The 24694-nt window shown below is 46.0% G+C and overlaps 1 protein-coding gene across 1 annotated transcript in view; it reads left to right on the forward strand.

Annotated features, from left to right (window-relative positions):
• lrrc7 (leucine rich repeat containing 7) overlaps positions 1-24694 on the forward strand; it is a 377242-nt gene that overhangs the window by 163900 nt on the left and 188648 nt on the right. The window contains exon 6 of the mRNA XM_085982772.1: positions 9320-9383. Coding sequence (XP_085838898.1) covers positions 9320-9383 — 64 coding nt within the window. The remainder of the gene's footprint in view (positions 1-9319; positions 9384-24694) is intronic.

The following is a 24694-nucleotide window of genomic DNA, read 5'->3' on the forward strand; positions in this document are numbered from 1 at the left end:
GGACAATTCGTGCACGACAGGGACCCTTGATGTACACGGTAGACGTTGGAGAGAACGTAATACGACGTCATGCTGACCAACTTGTGGAATCGAGAACAAGGGTCGACCCCATGTCTACGGCAGAGGCACCAGTTGAAGAACTTATTGAGACTGTAGCATCTACCTCAGACTCGAACGTATTGGATGATGTTGAATCCATAGGAGATCAAGTGGATGAGTCACCCCAGCAACGGGAACCAGAGATCCCTGAAAGGCGTTATCCGGGCCGGATCAGGAGGCCTCCCCAGAGACTGAATCTTTGAACAGTTCTTGTGTGTAAATTGTATATATGTTATCCATGTAGTGTATTAATTGGGGGTGTCCACTGTTAAGCTAAAAGAGGAGGAATTGTAGTGTATGTAACCTGTACTACCTTAAGGTATCCTCTTAAGGTAGTACAGGTTACATACACTACAGAGACTATGAAGGTATGAGAGCGGAATTGAGTAGAGTGGATTGGGAAAATAGATTAAAGGATAAGACGATACATGATCAGTGGTGTACATTTAAGGAGTTATTTTACAACTTCCAAAAAATATATATTCCACTGAGAAGAAAAGGGTGTAAAAGAAAAGACAGCCATCCGTGGCTAAGTAAAGAAATTAAGGATAGTATTCGACTAAAAACAAGGGCATATAAGGTAGCCAAATCTAGTGGGAGGATAGAGGATTGGGAAAACTTTAAAAGACAGCAAAAAATAACAAAAAGATTGATTAAGAAAGGGAAGATAGATTATGAAAGTAAATTAGCAAAAAATATCAAAACAGATAGTAAGAGTTTTTATAGTTATATAAAAAGAAAAAGGGTGGCTAAAGTAAATGTTGGTCCCTTAGAGGATGAGACCGGGAAATTAATGGTGGGAAATATGGAGATGGCAAAAACACTGAATGAATATTTTATATCAGTCTTTACAGTAGAAGACACTAAGAATATCCCAACACTGGACAAACAGGGGGCTAAAGGGGGGGAGGAGCTAAACACGATCAAAATCACTAAGGAAGTGGTACTCGGTAAAATAATGGGACTCAAGGCGGATAAATCACCTGGACCTGATGGCTTACATCCTAGGCTCTTGAGGGAAGTGGCGGTAGGGATTGTGGATGCATTGGTAATAATTTTCCAAAACTCCCTGGACTCGGCAAAGGTCCCGGCAGACTGGAAAACTGCTAATGTAACACCCTTATTTAAAAAGGGCAGTAGACAGAAGGCTGGAAACTATAGACCGGTTAGCCTAACATCTGTGGTAGGTAAAATTTTGGAGTCCATTATTAAGGAGACAGTAACAGGACATTTGGATAATCATAATTTAATAGGACAAAGTCAACATGGTTTTATGAAGGGGAAGTCATGTTTGACAAATTTGCTGGAGTTCTTTGAGGAAGTAACATATAGGGTGGATAAAGGGGAACCAGTGGACGTAGTGTATTTAGACTTCCAAAAGGCATTTGACAAGGTGCCACACAAAAGATTATTGCTTAAGATAAAAAATCACGGGATTGGGGGTAATATTCTGGCATGGATAGAGGATTGGCTATCTAACAGAAGGCAGAGAGTTGGGATAAATGGTTCATTCTCAGACTGGCAATCAGTAACTAGTGGTGTTCCGCAGGGGTCAGTGCTGGGTCCCCAACTCTTTACAATCTATATTAACGATTTGGAGGAGGGGACCGAGTGTAACATATCAAAGTTTGCAGATGATACTAAGATGGGAGGGAAAGTAGTGAGTGAGGAGGACATAAAAAACCTGCAAGGGGACATAGACAGGCTAAGTAAGTGGGCAGAGATTTGGCAGATGGAATACAATACTGGAAAGTGTGAGGTTATGCACTTTGGCAGGAAAAATCGTAGAGCAAGTTATTATCTTAATGGCAAGAAACTGGAAAGTACTGAAGTACAAAGGGATCTGGGGGTCCTGGTGCACGAAACTCAAAAGGTTAGTATGCAGGTGCAGCAAGTGATTAAGAAGGCCAATGGAATGTTGGCTTTCATTGCTAGGGGGATAGAATATAAAAATAGGGAGGTATTGCTTCAGTTGTACAAGGTATTGGTGAGACCGCACCTGGAATACTGCGTACAGTTTTGGTGTCCATACTTAAGAAAGGACATACTTGATCTCTAGTCAGTACAAAGAAGGTTCACTCGGTTAATCTCGGGGATGAGGGGATGGACATATGAGGAGAGGTTGAGTAGATTGGGACTCTACTCATTGGAGTTCAGAAGAATGAGAGGCGATCTTATTGAAACATATAAGATTGTGAAGGGGTTTGATCGGGTGGATGCGGGGAGGATGTTCCCGATGATGGGTGAAACTAGAACTAGGGGGCATAGTCTTAGAATAAGGGGCTGCTCTTTCAAAACTGAGATGAGGAGGAACTACTTCACTCAGAGGGTGGTAGGTCCATGGAATATGCTGCCCCAAAAAGCTGTAGAAGCTACATCATTACATAAATTTAAAACAGAAATAGACAGTTTCCTAGAAGTAAAGGGAATTAAGGGTTACGGGGAGCGGGCAGGAATTTGGACATGAGTCTAGGTTCGGATCGGTCATGGCCCTGTGGGTAGCGGAGCGGGCCCAGGGGCCATGTAGCCTGATCCTGCTCCTATTTTGTGTGTCTAATTCTGTTAGATTCAGGAGATGGTTCTGTGATAGTGGATTGGCGGTTAGGATCAGATCAGCCATGATCTTATTGAATGGCGGAGCAGGCTCGAGGGGCCGATTGGCCTACTCCTGCTCCTATTTCTTATGTTCTTATGTTCTTATGGAACTTGAATCTTTCTGCTATCAGCAGCGGTGTAGGGTTTAGATGTTCCTGTAAGATAATGACAATCTCTTCAAAGCTTTTCTCCATTGGTTTAGCTGGGGTAATTAAATTCCGCAATAGGCCGTATGTTCTCGCGCCCATCAAATTCAATAATACCGACGCCTTCTTTTCATCGGCCACCTCATTTGCCTTGCAGTACACTTCAATTCTTTCCACATACGTGGTCCAGTCTTCTATTTCGTTGTCGAAAGCAGTGATGCTGCCACTCTTCAGCATCTTGGGTGGTTTAAAATGGCGCCTCCCGCGCTTTTCCTTCTTCCCCAATGGATTAAAATGGCGCCTCCCGCGCTTTTCCTTCTTCCCCCTGCTGCCAATGCTGCTCCTAGCGTTCTAATAGTAATGGCGGTGCCCCGCGGCTTCTGCGCGTCTCTCTTTTGTTAATTAATTTTCTTCGTTTTATTCTTCTTCGACGCTGTCCACTGCGCGTCTCTTTTCCTTCCCCCTTTTTATTTTCTTTAACGCTGCCTGGCTCTTGAGCACCGACCGCGCCCTGTGCGCTCCACCCTCTCTCTCTCTTTTCCTTCCCGACGACGCTGCACGGCCCCCTTGCAGAGCCGCTCGATCGAGCTCTAGCCCGCCGCAGTCCGGAAGGGTCAGCGCACTACCTGCTACCAGCACGATTTGCTGGAACACCTTGACTGGAGAGCCAAGCCCTGCTCTCCACAGCTTCCCCTGCGATTCTCTGAACTCCGATGGATCACTGGGCGGTTGCCCACGGTCGACGCCCGTTGCTCTGGCTTCGACCTCCAAGAAGCTTCTTTTCAGGGATGGATCCCCGTGAGGTGATGCAGTACTGCAGGTAAGTTTGAACCTGCTCGTCGCCACTGTAGTGTCCGCGTACCAATAACACACGGACTGCAGGAGAACGGTAATAACAGGTGTTTACTGAACAGAGGGTATGCTGGAACTGAAAGTACAGAAGCCTGCTACGGCTTTATATACAGGTGTGGTCACTGCCGGTACTACAGTATAAAAGCAGTTCTCTCTTAAAGGTACATACACAACAAGTGTCTCACCTCCTGACTCCCCAAAGCCTTTCTACCGTCTACAAGGCACAAGTCAGGGGTGTGATGGAATACTCTCCACTTGCCTAGATGAGTGCAGCTCCAACAACGCTCAAGAAGCTCGACACCACCCAGGACAAAGCAGCCCGCTTGATTGGCACCACATCCACAACCTTAAACATTCACTCCCTCCACCACCGGCGCACTGTGGCTGCAGTGTGTACCATCTACAAGATGCACTGCAGCAGCTCGCCAAGGCTTCTTCGATAGCGCCTCACAAACCCTCAACCTCTACCACGTAGAAAGACAAGGGCAGCAGGCACATGGGAACACCATCACCTCCAAGTTCCCCTCCAAGTCACACATTATCCTGACTTGGAAATATATTGGCATTCCTTCATCATTGCTGAGTAAAAATCCTGGAACTCCCTCCCTAACAGCACTGTGGGAGCACCTTCACCCCACAGACTGAAGCAGTTCAAGAAGGTGGCTCACCACCACCTTCTCAGGGGCAATTAGGGATGGGTAATAAATGCTGGCCTTGCCAGCAACGTCCACATTCCATGAACGAATAAAAAAAAACAGACATGCTTTTAAGAGAAGGATGCTTTCTGAGCATCAGGGAATGCTGGAGTCATTGAAATCTGTGCCAATCAGTCATCAAACTATGACAACTATTGTGAAGGATAGCACAACCACCTGTGTTGTTGAATATAATACCATGGAGTATCTGGCAACTCCAGGGATATCTGCAATGGAGCCTCCCCGTAACAGAGTCCATAAGATCAATTGTGGCATCTCTTCATGACTGCTCGGACTGCTGCTATAGAGGATCAATGTGCTAGAAGCTGCCTCCTTCACCTTGGATTGGCTTAGCACTTACACGGAGAGAGCTGTGAAAAAGAGGCTTTAACAATCTCATTGCTGCCATCGGTTCTGTTTTTTCCCCAAAAAAGCTGTTGAGGCTCGGTTAATTGAAAATGTCAAAACTAAGATTGCTAGATTTTTGTTATGCAAAGGGTATTAACGGTTTCGGAACCAAGGCGGGTAGATGGAATTATGATACAGATAAGCCATGATCTAAATGAATGGCAGAATAGGCTCGAGGAGCTGAGTAGCTTAATCCTGTTCCTTTGTTCCTACCTATGCTGCCACCTGATTCAGTGAGCATGGTTAGGTAATATCTAATAGCAGGGGTGGAATGGGCATGCGTGATATTGTTATCTTTAAGAATGACAACTCATCCAGACCCACTAACATTATTATAATTAGGCTGACCCAGGAAATTCTCCAGTGTCAGCAGCAGCCAAATTGGGTGGATGCAAAGCCCACCCTGTCAACATTACAGTGGGTTTCCGTCAAAGAGGAAAATCCTGCCTCATGACTGTTACTGGAGAAGCAAGCATTGACCTGCATAATCCTGTGCAGATGGTCAGAGGTGAACTGCACATTGATGGAGTGGTAGACGTTACAGTTAATGAATGTACCACTACAGTAGGCAGGAGCACATAGGGCCACAAACTCCGTTCCCTGGCCACTGACTCCACCCCTCTCCCTGGCCACTGTCTGAGGCTGAACCAGACCGTTCGCAACTGTGGCATCATATTTGACCCTGAGGTGAGCATCCGATCCCATATTCTCTCCATCACCAAGACCACCTACTTCCACCTCCAAAACATCACCCATCTTCGCCCCTGCCTCATCTCATCTGCTGCTGAAACCCTCATCCACGCCTTTGTTACCTCTAGGTTCAACTATTCCAATGCTCTCCTGGCCGGACTCCCAGCTTGCACCCTCCATAAACTTATCATACAATAGTACAGCACAGAAGGAGGCCATTTGGCCCATCGGGCCTGTGCCGGCTCTTCCGAAGAGCAATCCAGTTAATCCCACTCCCCCGCTCTTTCCCCATATCCCTGCAATGTTCTCTCCTTCAAGTATTTATCCAATTCGCTTTTGAAGGCTACTATTGAATCTGTATCCGCCACCCTATCAAGCAGTGCATTCCAAATCCTAACCACTTGTTACGTAAAATAGTTTTTCCTCATGTCGCCTCTGGCTCTTTAGCCAATCACCTTAAATCTGTGCCCTCTGGTTACTAGAATTGGATACAATACTCCAGCTGGGGCCGAACTAGTGTTTTATACAGGTTGAGCATAATTTCCTGGCTTTTGTACTCTGTGCCTCTGTTTATAAAGCCCAGGATCCCATATGCTTTATTAACTGCTTTGTTAACCTGTCCTGTCACCTTGAAATATTTGTGCACAAACACCCCCAGGTCTCTCTCTTCTTGCACCCCAGTGTTCAGCGCCATTCACAACTCCACAGATAATGAAGCAGTCCATGCCCACATGCAACAAGACCTGGACGACGTTCAGGCTTAGGCTGATAAATGGCAGTTAACATTCGCGCCACAGAAGTGCCAGGCAATGACTATCTCCAACAAGCGAGAGTCTAACCACCTCCCCTTGACATTCAATGGCATTACCATAGCCGAATCCCCCACTATCAACATCCTGGGGGGTCACCATTAACCAGAAACTTAACTGGACCAACCACATAAATACTGTGGCAACAAGAACAGGTCAGAGGCTAGGTATTCTGTGGCGAGTGTCTCACCTCCTGACTCCCCAAAGCCTTTCCACCATCTACAAGGCACAAGTAAGGAGTGTGACGGAATACTCTCCACTTGCCTGGATGAGTGCAGCTCCAACAACACTCAAGAAGCTCGAAACCATCCAGGACAAAGCAGCCCGCTTGATTGGCATCCCATCCACCACCTTAAACATTCACTCCCTCCACCACCGACGTACCGTGGCTGCAGTGTGTACCATCTACAAGATGCACTGCAGCAACTCGCCAAGGCTTCTTCGGCAGCACCTCCCAAATCCGCGACCTCTTCCACCTAGAAGGAAAAGGGCAGCAGGTGCATGGGAACACCACCACCTCCAAGTTCCCCTCCAAGTCACACACCATCCTGACTTAGAAATATATCGCCGATCCTTCATCGTCGCTGGGTCAAAATCCTCTATCTCCCTCCCTAACAGCACTGTGGGAGTACCTTCACCACACGGACTGCAGCGGTTCCAGAAGGCGGCTCGCCACCACCTTCTCAAGGGCAACTAGGGATGGACGATAAATGCTGGCATTGCCAACGATGCCCAGATCCCATAAACGAATAAAAAAACATTTTTTTAATTGTACCATTTAGCTTGCATTGTCTCTCCTCATTCTTCCTTCCAAAATGTATCACCTCACACTTTTCTGTGTTGGATTTCATCTGCCATGTGTCCACCCATTCCACCAGCCTGTCTGTGTCCTCTTGAAGTCTATTACTATCTTCCTCACTGTTTACTAGACTTCCAAGTTTTGTTTCATCGACAAATTTCGAAATTGTGCCCTGTACCGCCAAGTCCAAGTCATTAATGTATATCAAAAACAACAGTGGTCTTAGTACTGAACCCTGGGGAACTCCACTCTATACCTCCCTCCAGTCTGAAAAACAGCCATTCACCACAACTCTCTGTTTTCTATCCCATGGCCAATTTTGTATCCATGCTGCTACTGCCCCTTTTATCCCACGGGCTTCAATTTTGCTAACAAGCCTAGTATGTGGTACTTATCAAACACCTTTTGGAAGTCCATATACACAACATTAACTGTTCTGTCCTCATCCACCCTCTCTGGTACCTCATCAAAAAACTCCATCAAGTTAGTCAAACACGATTTTCCTTTAACAAATCGTGTTGGCTCTCCTTTATTAATCCATGCTTGTCCAAGTTAATTTACTCTATTTTCTCCCCGATTATTGTTTCTAAAAGCTTCCCCACCACCGACGTTAAACTGACTGGCCTGTAATTACCAGCTTTATCCTTCTCCCCTTTTTTAAATAAGGGTGTAACATTTGCAATCCTCCAGCCCTTTGGCACCACCCCTGTGTCTAAGGAGGTTTGGAAAATTGACTTGAGCTCATCCAAAACTCTGCTGCCCATATCCTAACCCGCACCAAGTCCCGTTCATCCATCATTCCTGTACTCATGACCTACATTGGTTCTCAGTCCAGCAACGCCTCAATTTAAAAATTCTCATCCTTGCTTTCAAATCCCTCCATTTCCTCCCTATCTCAGTAACCTCCTCCAACCCTACAACCCCTTGCGCTCCTTCAATTCTGGCCTCTTGCACACCCCCGATTTTCATCGCTCCACCATTGGCGGCCGTGCCTTCAGCTGTCTAGGCTCTCAGCTCTGGAATTCCCTCTTTAAACCCTTCACCGTCTCTCTCCTCCTTTAAGACACTCCTTAAAACCTACCTCTTTCGTGTCCTAATTATCTTCTTATGTGGCTCAGTGTCAAATTCTGTTTGATAACACTCAAGTGCCTTGGGACGTTTTACTACACTAAAGGTGCTATATAAATGCAAGTATAAAAGCAAAATACTGCAGATATTGGAAATCTGAAATAAAAACAAAAAATGCTGGAAATACTCAGCAGGTCAGGCAGCAACTGTGGAGAGAGAACCAGATTTAACGTTTCAGGTCGATGACCTAGTTCGTTAACTCTTTCTCTCTCCACAGATGCTGCCTGACCTGCTGAGTATTTCCAGCATTTTCTGTTTTTATTATATAAATGCAAGTTGTGTTGTGTGCAAACAGAGATGCCCTGGACTTTGGGAAATCCTGCCATTTGGGAGCGATCCAGTCACATCTCCTATTATAAAATTTTAGGTCTGTAGCCTTCGCTTTCGTCAGTGTTCTGACAAAGGATACACACCTAAAACATCATAATGGGGTAGATTTTCAACTTGCCCTTCAGACATAATACTGGTGTTGCAGATTCACCGCCCGTTATTGAAATTAAAGGAAGCGCGAGTTTACAACCGGGCAGAAAGTTGAAAATCTACCCCAATCTCTTCTCTTTATTGATGTTGAGTTATCTGCTATGTATTTTCAGCATTTTCTGTTTTTGTTTAAGTTTTCTGGCAGTTGCAGTTTTTCCTTTTTCTCTCTCCTATTGCTGGTTCTCCAAAGGAAAACAATGAAATTCTTGCGCTGGCAAACCACATGTCAGTCACCTGCTTAATGAATTTATGGACTGCAGATTGACATATTTTGTCCCTTGTGGCTAACATTTATCCCTTGATCAACACCACCAAAAACAGATTAACTGGTCATATATCTCACTATTTTTTATGGGACCATGTGCGCAAATTGGCTGCCAATCTTGCCTACATAACAACAGGGCCCTCACTTCAATTTGGTTATGAAGCACTCTGAGATGCCCTAAGGACATGAAAGTTGGTATAAAAATAAAAGTTGTTTATTTTATTTTCTTTCCCATATATCCAGTCCGTTACACCTAATTGTGTACATTTATGGGGCATTATGAGGACTTGAATCATCCATAATGATGTAATAATTTGTTTGGAATTGAATCTTTTTATTCTCATTTGCTGCAGGTCAATGCACAGACTTACACAGATAGATCGATTGGACCTGGGCAGTAACGAATTTACAGAGCTGGTAAGAAGAGATTAACAGATGTTGGTTTGTATGGGTCAGGTACTAATAGTCAATGATATTTTGTTTTCCAAAAAAAGAATCCATTCAATGTTGTAAAGTCCAATGTCACTTTATTACATGTTTTTATTCAAACACTGAGGCTGCAATTTTCTCGGCACTTAGAGGGTGGGTTTGGAGGCGGGTCTGAGGTTAAAATCATTTTGATTGACAGCGGCCTCCAAACAATTTTCCCAAGTGCCGGGTGTGGGAGTCCCAATCGATCCTGCCACCAAGTGGCGGGAGAGACCCTTAAGGCAGTTAACAACTTGTTAACTGCCTGGATAAGCCGATTTTAACAGGGTATTTCAATTTTTATACATTTTCAGCATGTTCCAAGCCGTTCCCAAATCACGCCAGCTGATTGTGCCGGGTTCAGCAGGTGCCTGACTTCTTGACAGCTGCAGCTCCAGCATAAAAACAGAGCTCTAACATGGCTGATTTACAGATTACAGAACTTTGTTTTTTCAGGTGTTGGAACACTTTTTGCAGGTCTACTGAGCTTGTTGGTGGTGAAGCTGAGATCCATATACACTGTGATCTCTTGGGAAAACCCTCTCCCCACATTGACTGAGCGCGTACAACTCCTAGTCCTCAACTGAGATATATACCAGCGGAATGGGAACCATTTATACCCTCTCATCCTGGTCCTCAGATTCGGAGGAAGAGCAGCCACGGCAACAGCAGAACCAGGCACAACAGCAACAGCAACAACAGGAGCGCCAACCTCCTCCTCACCCACCTGATGCTGCACAGGGCAGAGGGCGTCAACGCAGGGCTGCCCCTCACTGCAGGAGATACCCCCAACACAGGGTTTACAGGCAGAGGATGAGCTTCCTCAACATGACTGAGCAGCAGTGCCAAAGGAGGCTGAGACTTTCACGAGAGGTAGTCGCTGACATCTGCACAATGCTGCACCAACACCTGGAGCCCTGAGGAGCGGGTGGACACCCCTTACCAGTGGCTGTCAAAGTCACCACCGCCCTCAATTTTTTTTCTTCAGGGTCCTTCCAGGGATCATCAGCAGATATCAGTGGTATCTCCCAGTTGGCCGCACACACTTGCATCACACAGGTTACCGATGCCCTCTTTGCAAAGCTGCAAAATTACATCCACTTCTCCACAGATGAAGCAAGTGTAACCGTGCATATGGTTGGCTTTGCAAATATGGCAGGCTTGCCAAAGGTGCAGGGCGTCATAGACTGCACACATGTGGCCATTAGGGCACCCAGTCACAACCCAGCTGTACTTGTCAACCGCAAGGGCTTCCACTCCCTTAACATCCAGCTGGTGTGTAACCATCGGAACATCATCATGCATGTTTGCGCCAAGTATTCTGGCAGTTGCCATGACTCATTCATCCTGCGGCAGTCAACTGTGCCTCCGCTCTTCAATCCGCCAACCCAACTTTCCAGATTGGCTTCTTGGAGGCAAGGGCTATCCCCTGAAGACATAGCTGTTGAGGAGGCCATCAAACGAAGCTGAGGAGCACTACAATGCCAGCCACATTTCCACCAGAGCCATCATCGAGCAAACCATCGGCTTGCTCAAAATGCATTTCAGATGCCTCGACAGATCAGGTGGAGCCTACAGTACTCAGCAGCCAGGATCTCCAGAATCACCGCGGTCTGCTGTGCGCTGCACAACATCGCACAGCAGCATGGCTTCCAGCTGCCTGAGGAACAAGTGGCTAGGCGCATAGCCTCCTCAGATGAGGAGGAGGAGGAGGAAAAGGAGGAGGAGGAAGATGTTGCGGAGGCCGATGCACCAGTTCCAGCAGCATGCGAGCACATTGATACCTGTGATGCAAGGGATGCACTAATCTATGCCAGATTCGCTTAAGTAGACGAAGCAAACACATGTGGCTGGTACCTTCTTAACACACCATACACAATGTACAAGAACCTATGGGTTCTTATGACTCTCACCACCATAATTACAGATGAAAGGCACCCTGGCACCTCACTGTGACACTTACATTTCTGGGAACACATGCGCCAACTCTTTGAAAGTTTGCCATCCCATTTCTTTATTGTAATTGAAATGGCGATGATTATATTAAAAATGGCTCACATCAAAACACCCAAGTGACTACCCTTGTGATTATAGATGCTTAATCTTTCTCTTACGTGTGTTTCTACGTGGTGCTTCCCTTGTGGCTTCAGCAGATGTGGAGGCACCTTGCTCACTTGCTGCTCCTGATTCGACAACTTTGGTGGGCGTCCTCTGGGTTTGCGAGCCTGGGAGGGCTCGGCAACAAACTGCTCCTCCTGCGGCTGTGCAGGGGCTGAGACGCCCATCTCAGTTGGGTGAGGAGTCTGGTGGGGCTCTGACCGAGGGCTTTGCAGTGGCATGGGAGTGTGAGCGCTTAGAGAGGAGCCCACACTTCCTTCTTGCCTGCCACCAGCATCCCTCTCATGGGTCAGCTGCACTTCAGTGCTAGCAAGTGACTGGACAGCACCTTGCTGCACATCATGGGGCCATGAGGACCCGTACCTGCACTGGCAGTCCTCCTCAAAAGGACTTTCATGAAGCTCTGGTTTCTCTGCTCAATAGCTGCCCATCGCTCCTCCAGAGATGTCATTCTATTCTGAACATTCACTATGTTTTCCTGACTTTGGCGACTTATTTCCTCCATGACCATAGCCATCCTTTCCTCTGACGTAGCCATCCTTTCCACGGAGGTTGCCATCCTTTCCACGGAGGTTGCCATCCTATCCGTGGTGGTGCGTTCATGCACCATTGCCTCCACAAAGGCACTGCTCATATTAGAGATGGACTCCTCCATCCTTTCCACACTCAGTTACCCTGGATGCAAAACCTGTCAGAGACTCCTGCACTTGTTCCTGGTTGCATTGAGGTGTGCATATCTGTGCTGGTGCTGGGGGTGCTTAATCCTGCTGAGGCTGCGTCCTCAGAGGTTGCAGCTTCCTCTGAGGAGTCTTCTGGCTCTTCCTCCTGGACAGTGGTGAGGGGGGCTCTCGATGGTCCTGTGGGGGAGTAAAGGCATGAGTTAGACATGTGATACTAACATTTCATGCACATCGAATTGTGCAGGTGATCATAACTCAATCTGTATGAGTATCAGATGCCATATCAGTCACTCATGCAATGTAAATGAGAGAGATGCAAATCTATTCTGTCACCAACTTGCTCTGCTGCACCCGTCTGTCCGTCCCCCACTTCCAGATCCTCAGCACCTCCTATGATCTCCAGAGCAGCCTCTTCAGCAGTGGTGAGGTGGGCAATGGAAGGTGGCCCTCCTCCTGTCCTGGCCCTTTCCCTCTTATTGTGCTCTCTCTTTTCCTGCAATGAGAGACACAAGTGGAGTTTGAGTGAGAATGATGGAGTGAGTGTAGAGAATCCATAGCATAGATGCTTAGAGGGAGACAAAGATGGAGTGAGATGCCAATACCAAGGGCCCTCCCTGTGCGTTATTAGTTGTTGGCATTGCATACCAGTGATAGCGAGTGTGAGGGGTGCATAGTAGAATAGTGAAGTGATTCTGTACATAGAGAGAGAGGGATGGTTAATGGTGCAAGGGTTGTAAGGATAAAGTGGGATGTGCAGGAGTAGGTTGACAATGCAGAGTGCTGGTGATGAGAGGAGATAGGGAGCAGATTGAAGGTAAGTGTGATGTTATACTCACTTTTCCTAAGCATACCAGGTCATTAAACTGTTTTCTGCACTGAATCCAGGAGCGAGCACAGACAGATCTGGAGCTGACCTCCTCAGCAATTTGCAGCCAGGCCTCTTTGCTTTGCCGAGGAGGCTTCCTCCGTCCAGATGATGGGAAGAGTACCTCCAGGCGCCCTCTCACTCCATCCATAAGAGCATGGAGGGAGTAATTATCAAAGCGGTGAGAGGACTTAGCTCTTGCAGCAATCATGTCTACAATTTGCAAACGAGAACCAGCAGAAAAGGATGAAAATGAAACAATGCTGCATGGGCCCCTTAAATACAGCTGGCTGACAAACTTCAGCAGAGGCGAGCAGCAGACCTGAAACCACTAATTGGGCCGGGTAGCGCGCACGCAGAGATTCAATAGGCCACTTAACTCAAAATCGCAAATCCTGACCGGCTGAAAGCGGAGGCAGGCCTGGAACCCGCCGACCATCGAACCCGCACCCAACCCGCCTCCATTGATAACATCTCGGCCGGAGTGTTCGGGGGTGGGAGGGGAGGAGAGAGAGATAGAGATAACAAAGTAGAGAGGACAGGGACCAAGAGATAAAAATAAGAGGAAGCAGAGAGAAACAGAAGAAAGGAGAGAAAAAAGAAGAGGGTGAGAAGGGATAGAGAGAAGTAGAAAGGAAGGAGAGATTGGAACACAGAATAGAGTGAAGAAAGACAGGCACAGGGATTGAACTTTCATGGTCTATAAACATCAGCAATGCCTCATGTACCATAGATTTCCAACTTGTCTCAGGTCTCTCTTCCACCTTTCATCTCTGTTTCTCTTTTCTGTTCCCTGATTATTACTCAATTAGTCACTATTCAATTTATTCTCTCACAGTAGCCATTGACAATATGCCTCTAGGTGCTGTTGACTTTTTTCATCTATTTTTGCTCCAAATAAATGTTACAACATTTTTAGAATTTTCAGCTTTAAGGGTGAACTCTAGGGTAAAATTAGACATTTAATTGAAAAAAGTTTCTAATGGGATTTAAACTATATACTTAATTATTTTTAAAGGAATACTCCAGGATAAAGCCCCACAGTGGCCTTCTGGTTGAGTACTCATCTGATAAATGCTAATTTATTAAAAGGTAAAAAAGAAATTTAAAAAAGGAAAGGGTTTTGCCTTCAATTATCTTGCTATTTGATTTCTCCCTGTCCAACAGTGAGAAAATTGCAAACTTAATGAGCATTTTCTTTTAATTATTCACAAATGCTAATTCTGGTGTTAATTTAAAAATTATACATAAGCATTAAAAACAGGACAAAACTGAAATTTAATAATTTACAGGACTTCTGGAAATGGTGCCTGTCCCATAAATAATGTTTATGTCACAAAAATGTCAATTAGATTTCATTAAGTTTCTATGTTTAGCATCAATAATGAGGAATGGAGATGCCAGGGTCTAACTAATTGAAGGAACTAATTTTATGAGGCCTTGCCTGACCTTGCTGAAGGCAGGCGTGTGCCGTAAAATTGAGTGTGTGACCTCATAAAGCCATGTCTGCCCAATTTGCTGCATTCACATTTTAGGCTGGCCAATTTGGAGCAAACAAAAAATTGAGACTGCACTACCAGACTGAACAATTTAAATTGAACAATTATTTTAAATTGGCCTCAAGTTGAATCTTGCAACTTGAGGCGAGGCTCTGCCCACAGTGTGCATTTTGTCCTGTTCAAGCAGGTTTCTTAAAGCGAGATGGCAATTTCAATTGCTAGTAAAACTCTTTTATCTATTTGAGTTTTAATTATATTTTGCTGCATTTAATTTCATTACTTTTAATATAATTTAATTTATTTTTGCCTTTAGGTATCTTACTGGGAAGCCCACCATTTTTACACTTTTGTGGGGTTTTTTGACAATACTTTCTTTCATTACTCATGGTTGCAATTGCCATTTAAACCATGCATCTCAGTGTTGAGCATGGGAGTCTTGTCGGGAATTTTGATTTAATTTCATTGAAATGAGGAAAAGAAGTTTATGAGGAGCTATTAACTGCATGTGCAATGACATCTGAGACATTTTGTCCAAACCTTTGGGATACCTTTGGGATAAAAACAGAAAATGCTGGAAATACTCAGCAGGTCAGGCAGCATCTGTGGAGAGAGAAACAGAGTTAGCATTTGAGGTTGATGATCTTTTGTCAGAACTGGAAAAAGTCAGAGATGTAACAGGTTTTAAGCAAGTACAGAGGCAGGGAAGTGGGGGGCGGGGGGGAAGAACAAACTACCTTGGGATCTGTGTTTATGGAGCCCTCCACATGTACCTGCATCTGTTAGAGGAGACCTGTCTTCACTTCTACTTCATAAGGCAGGCTGTCACAGAGTTGTACTATCTGATGCAGGATGACGTGCAGAAAATGTTTAGAACAAGGATGGCTCTTTTTTTATAAAAGTGAAAGTTACTACAGCACTAAGTTTTTATACTACTGGGTCCTTCCAAGCCACCCCAGGGGACTGGTTAAAATGGGCTTCACATGGAGAGAGTAGTATTAATGAAAGTGTTTATGGCCACATGGAGGCAATCTACAATTTCTTCAAACTTGGAAACTCTTGCCGCTCAGTAAAATCACACCATCATGTACACACCAATTGTCCATACGAAAGCTTATGAAATTACCAACTCTAGAGAACAATGCATCCGTGACTTGCTTGATACAGGTGTCAGCCTTGACTCAGTGGTAGCATTCTCATCTGAGTCAGAAGGTTGTTAGGTTCAAGCACTAGTCGAAACTTGAGCACATAATCTAGGACACTGCAGTGCTATAATGTCAGAGGTGTCATCTTTTGAATGAAACATTAAACCGAGGCTCCATCTGCTCTTTCTGGTAGATGTAAAGGATCTCCATGGTATTATTCAAAGAAGAGCAGGGGAGTTCTCCTGGGACTGTGCAGTGCACAAATTGGCTGCCACATTTGCCTACATTACATCAGTGACTACACTTCAAAAGTACTCCATTAGCTGTTAAGCACTTTGGGATATCCTGAGATCATGAAAAGTGCAAGTTCTTTCTTTGTTTACATCTGTGTAAAGCTGTTTGGCTTATGTCACAGATGTGCCTAGTGCCTAGTGCCTAGTGACTGCCTGGAATGATCCCAAAGAAATTAAGGGCAGTAGTGATCTTAACAGCACTGGCAGAGCGGTGCAGTGATGGAATAACAACAGAAAATGCTGGAAAAACTCAGCAGGCCGGGCAACATCCGTGGAGAGAGAAATAGAGTCAACATTTCGGGTCGAAATCCTTCGTCAGGACTGAAAAAACACAGGAAATGAAACAGATTAAAAGGCCAGTTTGGGGGCTGGGAAATGGCGATGAAAGAACAAAAGAGAAGTGAAGAGACATTAAGAGGTATTCAAAACGAGACGAGATGGTGATAGGACTAGTAAAGAGACAAGAGACAGCTCTAGATTCCCAGCCCCCAAACTGGCCTTTTAATCTGTTTCATTTCCTGTGTTTTTTCAGTCCTGACGAAGTGTTTTGACCTGAAACGTTGACTGTATTTCTCTCTCCACGGATGTTGCTTGGCCTGCTGAGTTTTTTCAGCATTTTCTGTTGTTATTTCGGATTTCCAGCATCCGCAGTATTTTGCTATCGTGCAGTGATGGAGATTGGCCGCAGTTCTGCTTGCAGCATAACTCTGTGACAGCATCCTTTGGAAAGCAAAGCCTTGTCATGCACTGCTCCTCAATCAAATGGGGATAATAGTCTCTGCTTATATACTCTAGTGTGATGGCATCGGCGGGCCATTGGTGCAGCCTCACCAGACAGACCACTCTCTATTTCTTCTCTTCTTCATTCAAGAAAGAAAGATAAAGGAAGTTCCTGATGGACATATCGTTGTGCCCTGCCTGTAAAGTGGGGCTGGGAAATTGTCAGGCCCTCAGCCAATGGTACAAAAGCAGATGGCAAAGGAGGTGGCAACAGCAAAAAGGATTTTAAAAATCAACAAAACTACAAAGTTTTTACTGCATCTGTAAATGTAAACCTAGTCCCTTCTGCTTTGAACCCTGGCAGCCAGTTTTATACTAGCATTGTTAAGAAAGAATGTAAAAGAGACAGAAATTTTGGAAAATAGGACATATGGCATCATTGTGTCTTTACTGACAGATTTAAATGCATCAACCTCTAAATGGGTGGATGCTTCCATGTGCCATCGGAAATGACAGCAGAAAATTGGGCAGATACAAAAGTGGGCAGGGATTCGGCATTATCTGCCCCATTTCCCAGCACCCGCCTGCCCAATTAGTGCCACAAAATCAGGTGCACAGTGGCAGACACTCGAGGTCAATCACTCCTAAATCTCTTCAAAACACTCTGCTCACTAGGACTGGGTGGTTCTGAGCCAGCCAATCCTATATTTACTTGTACTGAGAATACATCTCTGAATTACTGCTATATTTTAGCAGCCAGTCTTGCATGAGTAGTGCAGAGTTATTTCTTCCAATCTGATTTCAGAGCAAAGACTCCCACCGTCTTGACATCAAAATAGTCTGGAGCTCTGGCGTGGGAGTTTCACTTGAGGCTGAAGTAAACACAGATGTATATCTCCTGCTGATTTTATCTAGAAATCAATATCACCAGATGTACCAAGCAAGTAAATTAATACTGAAGAAAAACAGACCCTGAGCTTTAATCCAAGAGGAATTACATTTATTTAGGAATAAAGATCCATAGGTTATCCACATAGATAAATTGTTTGCCCCGATCTTCTGGGTCCCTTTCATATACTATTCCATAGGATTCAGAGGATTCAGAGGATTCAGAGACTCTGAAAGATGCCAAAATGGGAATGGCTTTATGCATATGTAAAATCCTGTTTAAATAAGAAAAGAATATTACTCAGGTGATTCATGCTGTCTGAAGGAAAGCCTTGCCACACATGTAAATACCGCTATTGACAGCCTCCCATTTCAGGAATCTTTCTTCCGCAGAGCAGCTGTTCAAAGAACTGATGTTAACCATTCGCTTTTATATCTGAATAGGAGTGTGGTTTGGAATGATTTGGAATATTCCTGATTGGTGTGTATGCATGATCTTCATCCTAAGTTTTCAACTGTACTTTTGAAGATAACTCTTCTTCGGGGACAGTGGCCCGGATCTTACCTGAGGAGGCATATTGGGGGTGGAACTGCTGGTTTCTGGGTTCTATTCCCGCCCCCAGCAACATCTGATGACCTGACGCTATTTTCCCCTGATTGGCCTTGTTAAGCCCACTCTGCGGGCTTGCTGGCCAATTAAGGGAAAGCCAGTGTCAGATGACGTCAGTGCATGACGCTTCATCTGCTGGTTTTGTTAAAGTGACAGGCACCATAATTTTTTGACAGATGATTTGACAGTGTTTGACAGCATTGAGGTGCTGTCAAACACTGACAATAACTGTCCAAAGGTGAGCCCTTGCACTCAGGCTCACCAATGACTCCTTAGGAGAAAACAGATGGCAGCTGCATGTGAGATTGCAGAAGCCATCTGTCAATTCTCCCGATCAGATGAGGCTTCCCAGAAACATCAAATCTTGTCACCTGCAGATATATATAAACAAAATAAAAATATTTCTCACTACATTCTCTCACCTGTCATACTTACCTGTGCACCACTGCACCCATCACACTACCTCTGCAGCTGTCATTTGCACACTTACACTGCAGCAAACCCACAGCTCACCTCACTGACCCTTGCGGGGTTCCCCGACGTCGGGAAGTCCGCATCAGCAGGCATAAAATGGGGAAAAGCCTCTTAACTGCATGTTAACAACCTGTTAACAGGCAGTTAATTTGCTCTAATCCCCTTCCCGCCGCTAGGAGATGGGTCCCTGCGTGAGTCAGGGACCCACCTCCCGGGAAGATGGTTGGGAGGCGGGTTGGGAATGGGGTTGAGACCCGCTCCCAATTTTTCCCATTTTCCCAGCAGTCCTGCCTCCAAACCCGCCTCCTCAGGGCTGGTAAAATCCAGTCCAGTGTCTACAGATATTTTCTGAGGTTTTCCCTTGTTGTAAGGAAGGTTATGGAGATGTGAATCTTCTACTAAATTCAGCACTACATTGAATTAAGGTTACACTTCTTGGATGAAGTGCAATATTTGCAGCCAGTGTGAATTACACTTTTGGCCAGAGGTCCATGTGGTATGGATTAGGAGAAGGCCACACTTCAGACCACCCAATCCTTTTGGCTAGAAAAGAATAAACAAAAGAGAGGAGAGAAATAGCTCAAGCCATACAACATTCCTTCTTTTGCATTATCCTTGGAGCAAATATAGAATTTGTCAACATTCTGGAGCTGAAAATCCACACTCTTTTGGCAAGATGGAGCATAATATAGGCACAGCAACATTTTCAGGTTGGATTGTTGGGCGGTTCTTGTATCTGATGATTGTATGCCACATTTAGATTTTACTGAAATTTTGCTCAGAGTGGGTAGAGCCTTTTTCTCTATCTGTCCCTCCGCCAATGCGCAAATGAGATGAGTGTCATAATGTGTCAGAATTCCCAACATTTCTGCTCCCATTGAATTCGTGTTAACTTATATGTAGATAAATGAGGCATAGCCTTATCATAATCATATCCCCTCTATGGAAGTGATCCATTTAAAGATGATCACTGACTGGACAACTTTTGCCCATTTCTCAGAATTGCCTGTGTTGCGTCCGTGTATAATAAGACACAGACTGCGGAGAACGGTACAACAGGTGTTTACTCAACGTGGCTCACACTGCAACTGCCTGTACAGATTACTACTCAGTGCTATATACAGGTGTGGTCACTGCCGGTACTACAGTATACATGAGCTGTAAAAAGTAGTTCCCCCCTTAAAAGGCATATACATTACAATTCCTCCCCTTTTAGATTAACAGTACCATAACACTCATTTAACAATTAAATATCAAACTAATTACAATTAACACTTTTAACATGCAACATTAGCTGAAAATAGTCTATTTATATATTCAGTCTTTGGGGAGGCTTCCTGATCCTTTCTGGATAGCGCCTTTCCCGAGTGTCTTGCTCTTGGTGCGGAGGCGATTCTGGCCCCCTGTCGTCGGTTGGTTCATCAGCTTCCGATGCTACTGTTTCTGGGGTAGATGCGACCTGTACGTCGGGTTCATCACCAGGTACGTATGGGCGAGGCATGGGGTTGACTTGTTCCTGTGACTCTAGGATCTGGTCAGCATGGCGTCTCACGATGCTCTCCCCAACGTCCACTGTGTACATTAGTGGGCCCTGCCGTGTGCATATCGTTCCTGGCTGCCATTTTTCTGTTCGGTAGTCGCGGGCCAAGACTGGTTGCCCTACATTGAAGCTCCTTGTTGGCTTCTCATGGATGTGCTGGAATTGCTTACTCTCAACACCTCTTCGTACGTTTGGTCTGAGCAAATCCAGGCGAGATCTTAACCTTCGGTTAAAGAACATCATGGCTGGGGCCTGGTTGGTGACTGCATGTGTCGCATTCCGGTAGGCGAACAGGAAATTGTCCACCTTGTGCTGCAGCGGAATGTTATCATTGTACATAGCCTTTATTGCCTTCTTAAAGGTTTGTACGAACCTCTCAGCGAATCCATTTGTGGCTGGATGATACGGGGCAGATGTGTAATGCCTTACCCCATTCTTTTTCAAGAACCTCCGGAACTCTTCGGACACAAACTGTGGTCCGTTGTCGGAGCAAATCTGTTCTGGTAAGCCATTCCTGGCAAAAATGATCCGTAGGACTGCAATAGTTTTCTCCGTGGAGGTGGAGGACATTTTGATGACCTCAGGCCATTTCGAGTGCGCATCCACGGCTATTAAAAACATTGAGTCCATGAATGGACCAGCAAAATCAATATGCACCCGTTGCCATGGAGATGAGGGCCACTCCCATGGGTGTAGAGGGGCCTGTGGTGGTGCATTTTGGACTTTCTGGCATCCTGAGCAGCTCTTTGTCAGGTCCTTGATTTGTTTATCTATTCCCGGCCACCACACATAAGCCCTGGCTAGGCTTTTCATTTTTACCCCTCCCAGATGACCCTCATGAAGCTCATTGAGCACTCTATCCCTTAACTTGGGTGGAATTACCACTTGGGATCCACACATCAAGGTCCCCCGGCACACTGACAGCTGTTCTCTCCTTGTCGAGAATGCTGGCAACAGTGAGTCGCCATGTGCTGGCCATCCCTTCACCGTCAAATCATATACCCGAGACAGTGTCGGGTCATTTCGGGTTTCCTTTTCGATACAAGCATTAGTTACCGGTAGGTATTCAACTATAGTCGAATGGAATATTTCGACAGGATCCACTGCTGGTGCTTCCTCCGCAGTAGGCATTGGCAGGCGTGATAGCCCATCAGCATTTCCATGCTGTTTCGTGCCCTTATATTCAATCTCATAGTGGTGCACCCCTAGAAAAAGTGACCATCTTTGTAGTCGTTGCACAGTCATCACCGGAACGCCCTTCTTTGGATTAAAAATGGAGACAAGAGGCTGGTGATCAGTCAGCAAGGTGAATTTCTGCCCGTGCAGATAGTGATTGAACTTTTTCACTCCCCACACTAGGCTGAGGGCCTCCCTGTCAATCTGGGCGTAGTTACGCTCGGCTGAGGTTAGTGATCGTGACGCAAAGGCTATTGGTCTCTTTGAGAATTTGTGGGACAGCACCGCTCCAATGCCGTAGGGTGACGCATCACATGCCAACCGAATTGGGAATGCCGGGTTGTAATGGGCCAATACCTCTTTCGATGTGATTAGTGTTTTGCTCTTCTGGAAAGCTCGTCTACATTCGTCACTCCACTTCCATGGCACCCCAGTTTGCAGTAGGGTGTTCAGTGGGTGTAGTATTGTAGACAAATTTGGCAAGAACTTATGGTAGTAGTTTACCAGCCCGAGGAACGACCTCAGTTGTGACACAATTTCCGGTGCTAGAGCCTTGACTACTGCCTCAATCTTCTCTGGGGACTTATGTAACCCCTCTTTATCGATAACGTGGCCACAATACGAGATCTGTTTTCTAAAAAACTCGCATTTGGGGCGGTTAGCTCGGAGCCCATATTCCTGCAATCTAGTGAGCACCTGCTCCAGGTTGGCAAGGTGATCACTGTCATTTTCGCCCGTGACCAGGATGTCGTCCAAATAACACTGGGTCCCTGGGATCCCTTGCAGGACTTGTTCCGTTGCCCTCTGCCAAAAAGCCGGAGCTGATGCTACCCCGAATACCAGCCGGTTGTATTGGTAGAGACCTTTATGGGTGTTGATTGTGAGGTATTTTTTTGATGCTTCTTCTACCTCCATTTGCAGATACGCCTGGGCCAGATCAATCTTAGTGAAGCGTTTCCCTCCAGGTAGCGAGGCGAAAATATCTTCAATCCGCGGAAGTGGATATTGTACGGTGTGAAGGACCGGGTTCACTGTTACTTTAAAGTCCCCACAGATGCGAACCTTCCTTGGTTCCCCAGGCGTGCTGCTCAACGACTTTTTCGTCACAGGGACGATGGGTGTAGCCCACTCGCTCCAGTCTACCTTGGACAGTACACCTGAACGTTCCAGACTCTCCAGCTCTGCTTCGACGGCTGGGCGGATTGCATAAGGTACCAGTCTGGCCTTAAAAAATTTTGGGCTTGCGTTTTCTTCAATTTTAATCGTCGCTGTCATGCCTTTTAGTGTTCCGAGTCCTTGCTGGAACTCTTCTTTCGCGTCAGTTAGGATCTTTGACAGTCGCCCAGGTGTGATGTCGTCATCCTTTTTGTCAGCCACAGTCAGTGCCTGTATGGAATGCCAATCCAGTTGTATTTTCCGGATCCATTCACGTCCCAGTAATGGTGGTCCTCCGTCTTGCAATACATACAGGTCTAGTTTTGGTGTTTCCTTACCGTTATATATAACGGTCACCCTTATTTTTCCTTTGGGGTAGACTTTTTGCCCCGTGTACGTCTTCAAAATAATTTTTGTGTCTCTCAAGGGTATGTGTGAGAATAGCCGCTCGTAGTCCCATCGGTTTATGACTGTTAGGGCTGATCCTGTGTCCAATTCCATCTTTACCTGGACTCCTGCTAACTTGAGAGTGACCCAAATGGTTCGGTGATCCTCCGTTGTGATCACATTATGTAGTTTCAGACAACTCAGTTCCCTGCTTTCGGAGTCGTTATCACTCTTTTGTTCGTCTGAACTATTCTCCGTCATCTTATGTACCTTCTTGTACTTTCCTTTGGTAGGTTTCTTATTGCTGGTTTTCTTTCCTGACCTGCAGACTCATGCTATGTGTCTTTGTCTTTGAACCAGCAATCATTCTGGTCGTGTGTTGTTCTGCCGCAGCGATAGCACTTCTCTGTTCTGTATGACATTTCGTTTGTGCCATATTCTTGCGGTCTCTGTTGTATCTCTGCAGCGCCCCGTGCTGCTGCTTCATATGATACCGCAATGCTGAAAGCCTTTTCCAGCGTAAGGTCCTTTTCAGATAAAAGCCGTTTCTGGGTTCCTTCACTTTGAAGCCCACACACAAACTTGTCCCTTAAGGTATCTGCCAGTCCCGCTCCAAACTGGCAGTGTTTCGATAGTTTGCACAGTTCTGTTAAATAATCAGCATTGCTTTCATCCTTATGCTGGTTCCATTTGTGAAACTTGAATCTTTCTGCTATCAGCAGCGGTGTGAGGTTTAAATGTTCCTTTAGTATCGTTACTATGTCTTCAAAACTCTTTTCCATTGGCTTCGTTGGGGTTACTAGATTTTGTAATAAACCATACGTCTTTGCACCCATTAAATTTAACAATACTGACGCTTTCTTGTCATCTGACACCTCATTTGCCTTGCAGTACACCTCTATTCGTTCGACATATGTAGTCCAATCTTCGACTTCATTGTCAAATGCGGTGATACTGCCACTCTTCGGCATTTTGGGTGTGGTTTAAAATGGCGTCTCCCAATGGCTTAAAATGGCACCTCCCGCGCTTTCCTTCCTCCCCCGCTGCTGCCAACGCCGCTCCCGGCGGTTCTCGTGGCAATGGCGGCGCCCTGTAGGTTTCGGGCGCTTCTCCTGCGCTGCTGCCAACGCCGCTCTCGGCGGTCCTCGTGGCAATGGCGGCGCCTCGCGGGTTTCTGCGCGTCTCTCTCTCCCTCTCTCTGACGCTGCTCGGCCCCTGAACACCGGCTGCACCCTGTGCACTCTGCCCTCTCTCTCTCCCCCGTCGACGCTGCTCGGCCCTTTGCTGTGCTGCTCGGTCGGGCTCTAGCCCGCCGCTGTCCGGGAAGGGTCTGCGCACTACCTGTTGCCAGCCCGTTTCGCTGGACCACCTCGACTGGAAAGCCAAGCCTGACTCTCGACAGCCTCCCCCGCAATTCTCGAGTCTCTGCTGGATGACTGGGCGGTTGCCCGTGGTCGACGCCCGAGTCTCTGACCTTGACCTCCAATCCACTGATCTCCAGGAACGAATCCCCGGGAGGTGATGCAGAGTTGCAGGTAGGTTCGAACCTGCCTCGTCGCCAATGTTGCATCCGTGTATAATAAGACACAGACTGCGGAGAACGGTACAACAGGTGTTTACTCAACGTGGCTCACACTGCAACTGCCTGTACAGATTACTACTCAGTGCTATATACAGGTGTGGTCACTGCCGGTACGACAGTATACATTAGCT

This window comes from Somniosus microcephalus, chromosome 3 (genome assembly GCF_052327205.1).
Source record: "Somniosus microcephalus isolate GS21.2 chromosome 3, FLI_Smic_1.0, whole genome shotgun sequence".
Classification (NCBI taxonomy): Eukaryota; Metazoa; Chordata; class Chondrichthyes; order Squaliformes; family Somniosidae; genus Somniosus; species Somniosus microcephalus.